The following is a 7,112-nucleotide window of genomic DNA, read 5'->3' as shown; positions in this document are numbered from 1 at the left end:
ACCAGCCTCAGTAAGAAACTGAGATCCTTCATAAAATCCTCCAAAGCTAGTTATGAAAATAAAATTGCCAAAGATTCCAAAGACAACCACAAGGCATTCTATAACTATGTCAAGAATCTAAATGGTAATGCTCAGATCTGCTCTGAGCTAAAACAGAATGGCATTAAATATACTGATCCCAAGGATATTGCCAATATCCTGGCAGATCAATTCAGTGCCAACTTCACCCCCCCTCTCACCCCCTAAATGGCCAATCTCAATACCGGAAGATTGCCAAATCTGGTAATAACAGCCACACAGGTAAAAAATGCACTCTCCAAAGCTAAGAATACAGCACCCATGGGACCAGATGACATCCTGGGCTGTGTACTACAAGAACTACAATATAAACTGGCACCTCACCTAAGTGTCATGTTTAATCATAGCCTCACCTCAGGTTTCATGCCCAATGAGTGGCGCAGAGATACAGTTATCCCACTCCACAAGGGGGGATCTACCTTAGATCCCAGAAACTACCATCCCATCAGTCTGACGAGCCTTGTCTGCAAGGCCATGGAGCGTATTGTCATGGAACTTATAAACAAAGACATTGGCAACCTTCAAACACTGGACCCCACCCAGTTTGGGTTTGTGAAGAGCCGATCTTGTCTCCTGAACCTGATTGACTTCTTCAAATCAGGCTCCAGAGCCATGTACAAGGGTAAGGTGGTCCACACAGCCTATCTAGACCTTGCCAAGGCCTTTGACACCATCCCTCACTCTGGAATTATAGATAAACTTACTAAGCTGGGCATTAATCCCTATGTCACCAAATGGGTTGCTAACTGGCTTACTAATAGAACTCACACTGTAAAAGTAGCCGACTCCAAATCCAGCTCCAGGCAAGTGACAAGTGGAGTACTTCAGGGTTCAGTCCTGGGACCACTCTTGTTTGGCAAATACTTCTCTGAAGTACAGGCCAACACTACGGGACTCTGGCTAACAAAGTTTGCAGATGACTGCAAACTAGGAGCCTTTATTGAATCCCCAAATGATGTGGATACTCTACAAAAGGGCCTTACAGAAACAGATGCTTGGTGCCAAAGCCATGGGCTCAAGCTCAATGCCAAGAAATATATAGTTATCCCCTTTGGGAAAAAACATGTACCCATGAATTACAATATAGGTGGCAGTACACTAAACACCGAAAGTGTGATAAGAGACTTAGGGACACAGGTGGACAGTGGTCTCACCTTCGATAACCACATCACCACAACAGTCAGGAAATTCTTCTATGTGGCACACCTCATCACTAAGGGCTTTTCATCCAGAAAAAAGGAGGTCATTGTCCCACTGTACTCATCCCTCATTAGACCCATTATAGAATACAACACCCCATTTGGTATGTACCTCTCAAGACATCTGCAACAACTGGAAAGACCACAGAAATACCTCACTAAAAGAATCACAGACCTAAAGCAGATGCCTTACGCTGACTACCTTAAAAAACTCCAGCTATACTCTGTCGCATATCGTCTACTCAGAGGCGATCTCAGCTTAACATACAAGGCCGTGTCAAACCCAGAGCTGTGGGACATGCTACACTTAAAGAAATCCCAATTCCCCAGAGCCACATGCAGGGATCTAAACCTTGTCATCACAATAAACCAAACATGCTGGAGGGTTAGGTTCCTGACCCAGAGACTCCCCAGACTCTGGAATAGATTGCCCATACATGTCAAGCAGAGTGCCTCTTTGGCCCTCTTCAAAAGGAACCTTGACGATTGGATGGGAGAAAGGAAATTCACCCCGGGGATCACGTCAGTCGCCCTGCTAGACAGGGGTCCAAGGAAGTAAATAGTGTGGGAAGAAATAGCCAGGGAATTGTTATGGCTAGGCTTGTATAGGCCCTAGGGCTGATAGCCTAGTACCAACCTATGAACCTATGAACCTATGAAAGCTAACTGCAGTAACCTCTTCTGACTTCTTCTACAGCAGACTGCGCATAGGTTTAAGGGTTTGAAAAAGGTGTCAACAAATTTGAGAATTGCAAAGAAGTGTAGTAACAAGAGTAGCCAGAAAATCTAATAATTGTACACGTTCTTTCAAATTGTAAAATGTGAAAAAGACTGTTGATCTATTCACCTTTGCAAATAAAGGATGAGACCTCTGTGTACACTAGCTACAATCATTTTCAGAGTAACTAATCTGGAATTACTAAGAAATGGCAGAAAAGCTTTGGCAGTATATTTAGTGTATCAACTTTCACTTACTCTACCAATGACAGTGGGACATCTTTCTGCTGCTATGTATTTAATTGTTAATCATCTCAGTTTTATTTACTGCATGACTATTAGAGTCAGTCACTACATTGTTTACATATTTATATATGCATTTATTAATTGTTACTCTTTACTAATTGTTACTGTTCTGGAGCTTTTCTCAAAGGGTCTCTGATGAGAACGGGCTACTTGCCCAGTCAGACACTACCCAGTTAATAAATGTAAATAAATAAATGTAAATAAATAAGTACTTGTTCTCCTAGAAAAATGTGAAGTGATTATTTAAGTTCTATCATTTATGACAATGTGATCATAATACTAATTCAGTCTGAGGTTTAAGGACATCTATTGTGAGTTACTTTTTTTCACTATATTATTCATGGTTAGTTTATTTACTGCCTCTGGTTGTGTTACATATATGTGCATAGCTCCTGCATGTGTAACATACCTAATTCCTTTTGCATTGCTTTTGTGCTATAGATCTTGGAGAAGCAGTTTAATGACTTCACAAAGGAAATAAACTCCCTTGGACACAGTAAGATTGGTTCAGTAAATGAGATGGCCCAGACCTTGAAGGATGAGGCCCCGGGTCAGAGAGCACAGATACTGGAAATTACTGAAGATGTGAACAGCAAGTGGGAAGAATTGCTGCGATCTGTCATGAGCAGATCAAAGGTAAAACCATGAGCAGGATATTTGCAAATCTAATCTATTGCTGTAGTGCTCCAGGGCAAAAATACTTGACTTCATTTCACTTGTCTGACAACCAGATATGCAGGTAGACTTATAATAAATATTGTATTCAGGAAAAGTTTTCTTTCTGCAAATATAGAAAAGTTGGATTTGGATTATATTGCTAATGCTATTGGAGACTTTAATAGTTGAGATACTCAAATATTTTGAACATTTACTTCAGAAATAGTCTATGCTCAGCAATTGGATAATAATCTGGCAAAGACTGAATAACTTTACACAGCTGTATGTGTGCTTCTTCTTCATATAGCAGCAAATGCATTACAAGTGGGCTTAAATAGGACTTTAAAAGAAAGTACTATCCCTTCAGTCTGGAAAATCTCGCACATTATCCCTCTCTTCAAAGGAGGTGACTCTTTGGAGTACTCTAACTTCCGCCCCATAGCATTACTGTCTCCTCTTGCAAAAATAATGGAAAAATGCATCCACAAACAGTTACTTAATCACCTGTTAAGCAACAATCTCTTAGCTAACTGCCAACATGGGTTTCGACCATTCCATAGTACTACCACAGCGTTATTATCCTTCATCGACTCTATTAACAAATTGCAACAACTATACTCCCTCCTCAGCATTCTTTGTAGACCTGTCAAAAGCCTTTGACATGGTTAATCACCAACTCCTCTTACATCGCCTCAATTCCCTCTCACTGGACAACCTTGCCCTAAGCTGGTTCACGTCCTATCTTGATAATCGCAAACAAGCAGTACTATGGGACAACCATCTCTCTGATCTTCTCCCCACCTCTATAGGGGTCCCTCAAGGCTCCATCTTAGGTCCTCTTCTGTTTTCCATTTTTATAAATGATCTTCACCTAGCCACTCCTTTATCTACTTGTATTCAATACGCTGATGACACCACCATCATTTGCTCTGCCTCTACCCAGACTGAACTTCACTCCCTAACACAAAAAACCTTCACCACCATAGAGCAATGGTTCTCTAATCACTGTCTCCTCCTCAACCCCAAGAAAACCAAACTTCTCCTCTTTCCACCTACTCACCTGTCTCCCCCTATTGATTTTACACTCACATCTAACAATGGCACCCTTATAGCTCCAGACCAAACAACCAAACTCTTGGGAATTACTATTGATAACCAACTAAAATTTGACTTTCATATCAACTCCACAATAAAAACAACTAACAGAAAAATAGGTTCTCTCTACAGAATCAAATCTTTCTTAACACCTGAAGCCAGAACTACTATAGCTAGAACACACTTAATCTCTACCCTATTATATGCTTCCTCCATATACACTAATCTTTCTAAGCATAACCTCAATAAACTAGCCACATCATACAACAACATTGCCAGATTTGCGACTGCTTCTCCATATAGAACTCACCATTGTTTGAATCTAACAAAACTAGGGTGGCTGGAACTACCCCACCTTATACAATTCTATCAACTTACTATCGCCCATAAAGCCCTGCATCACCCTGAGAACACACCAATGCTCTCCACCCTCATAAAACCCTATAACAACATGAAGAACCTTCGCTCCTTTAACAAAATACAGATTCAAACTTCTCGATCAAATAATGTAGCTGGTGACTCCACATTTTCCAACTCAGTTGGCAAAATTTGGAATCAACTTCCACCAGACCTCACATCCCTGACTACAATTCCGCTATTTAAAACCAAACTAAAACTCTTCCTAACCAACCACTGGCTATGCTCTTGCAATAACCCTGGGTAACCACTTTTCTGTCTCTTATTTTCCCTCATTCATTTTCATCTGACCTCCCTCTCCTCTTCTTCCTAACTCTAGCATATTCCACTTTCCACCTCTTAAATGTTTCTGTCACTCCCCCGCTTTAAGAGACAAAAATTCTAAATGTTGCTACTTATGAAGACGGTAGAAATACCATAACTTAGTAAAGTATCTAAACCTATTCACCTGCTATGACTCTAATTGTACTCAAATACCTAGACAGCCTGTAAAAGGTTTAAAGCAAATGTTTTTCTTTTTTATTGTATAATTTTGTATATTCTTAACCTGTTATCTAGTAGTTAGCGAAGCTTTTCTCCTCGGGCCTCCACTGAAAATGGACATGTATCCAGTTGGACTAGCCCGGTTAACAAATGTAAAATAAATAAATAAAAAGTGGCATTTATATATATTTTCAATTCATTTATTTTAGGGTACACTAATCATTTGGGTCAACAGCTGAATAGTTTTCCTTAGCAACCTTATCACATATCGAGATTTTTTCCACATTAATATTTGGTGTTCTTACTGCCTGTCCATCCAGCCACATCCTGTTTTTTCCCATTTTTCATATGGGATCGGGGTATCATTTCAACAGTGACAATCATCTAGAGCCAAGGTTCACAGGGACAAGTGGCTAGCCTTGCCACAGTTTGTTCTTTCACACCATGCACTTGCACACGCAGTCACACCTATGGTCTATTTAGAGAGTGTAGTCCACCTACTGCATGTCTTTGGGATGTGGGAGAAAACCAGAATGCACAGAGGAAACCCATGCAAACACAGGGAGGACATGCAGACTCTGCACAGAAGGCACTCTAGCTGATCATTTAACCAGGGAACCTCTTGCTGTAAGATGACAATGCTATCCACTGAGAGACTGTGCTGTCCTCCCCCTCTGTGCCACCAACAGTGTTGTTACTGTCCACCATCTGCTATATTTCAGTGTATTTTTTCAGTCTTCATAGCAAGGTGGAAAGCATATAGGAACATCACATTACAGTAGCAGTTAGAGTAGGAGAATTTTTCTCCTGTCTGTCCTATGGTTCACCCCCCCCCCCTACATACACACACACACACACACACACACACACACACACACGCACGAAGGGTCTTTATTTAGCTTAGTGTGGCACATGTGCACATGCTACTGCATACACCTTAATTGCTATAAACAACCTGCTTGAATGTCCTCTTTATCTGCTTTCTGAGCTAGATGCTTTTGCTTCTGTCTGGGGCCATAGTTTAATGGAAATCCTACTGTGTCCCTCAGAATGGTTGAGCCAACATTTAAACAGCTTATTCCTACCACCCAGTCCCAGTCAGCTTTTCCTTTGCCTAGCATACTACTCAAAACTTGGTGTTCTGGGACAACATGAAAGCAAATATCAGGAATTTAACAGGAGATAAGGAATTGCTTGGTGGATGGGAGAAATAGCATTTCTCTAGTCATCCAAAACAAAATGTCTTCCTTCTGAAGGGTTGTGAGATAAGGAATTGTTTGGTGGAGGGGAGAAATAGCATTTCTCTAGTCATCCAAAACAAAATGTCTTCCTTCTGAAGGGTTTTAGGACATGGGTACTGATTTGTAACGAGCTTTTATCTCTCTATGTTCACTTTTAATAATAAAAAGTTAAACCAGGATCTCTGCTGCTATTGTGTGACAGTTTCCATTATGCATGTGGACTGCTTCTTATTAAACATTGTTTTGCCTATTTGTAAATAGAGAATAGATGTGCATGGACCTTGAAACTAAAAATACCTGTGATGTTTCCGCCACTAGTTTTTCTCCAGTGGCATAATTTTTTATTAAAGCCTGTTGATTAAAGATGACAGATTTATTTTGATTTTATTTATCCTTTATTGACCAGGTTAGTCCTACTAGGCTTGTGGCCTCTTTTCTGGAGAGACATGATGTGGTATTTATACTACTAGGCAGAAATTTGGCAAGGGCATTTGGGAGCTTCCCCTACTCCTCATTGTTGTGAGAGGTTCCCAGTTTGGAGGAGCACTTTCTATTTCTGTTCCAGGTGCAGAGGTGGCCTGGAGAAACAGGGAAGTGGATGGAGAGAGAAGGAGATGGTGGAGTAGTGGAAAAATGAAGGAGAAAGCAAATATTGAGATTGAAGCATGTGTGCAGGATTCTGAAGAAATGTTTTGAAAGAAACCTGTTTGATAGAGATGACTCAGCAAATGATGGATGTATTATTACAACCCTCCAGTTGGGAGAGTTGTAGAATGATTTACTTAAGGAAATTGTGGTGCAGAGTAAGCCAGGAAATGAAAGAGATGTTTCCTGGGGGGACATTATGGAGAAAATACAAAATAGGATGCAGCAACAATCCTGAAGAATAGTTGTGAGATGGAAAAGAAAATATCTACAG

At 40.6% G+C, this 7,112-nt stretch overlaps 1 protein-coding gene across 1 annotated transcript in view; it reads left to right on the top strand.

The window, feature by feature from the left end:
- Positions 1 to 7,112, top strand: part of SPTBN5 (spectrin beta, non-erythrocytic 5) — a 1,783,454-nt gene that overhangs the window by 1,441,454 nt on the left and 334,888 nt on the right. Inside the window, exon 57 of the mRNA XM_044073536.1 lies at positions 2,742 to 2,936. Coding sequence (XP_043929471.1) covers positions 2,742 to 2,936 — 195 coding nt within the window. The remainder of the gene's footprint in view (positions 1 to 2,741; positions 2,937 to 7,112) is intronic.

Source organism: Protopterus annectens, chromosome 6.part0 (assembly GCF_019279795.1).
Source record: "Protopterus annectens isolate FY-2018-M chromosome 6.part0, PAN1.0, whole genome shotgun sequence".
Taxonomy (NCBI): domain Eukaryota; kingdom Metazoa; phylum Chordata; order Ceratodontiformes; family Protopteridae; genus Protopterus; species Protopterus annectens.
Note: the sequence above shows the minus strand (reverse complement) of the source record. Positions and strands in the feature narration are given on the sequence as shown.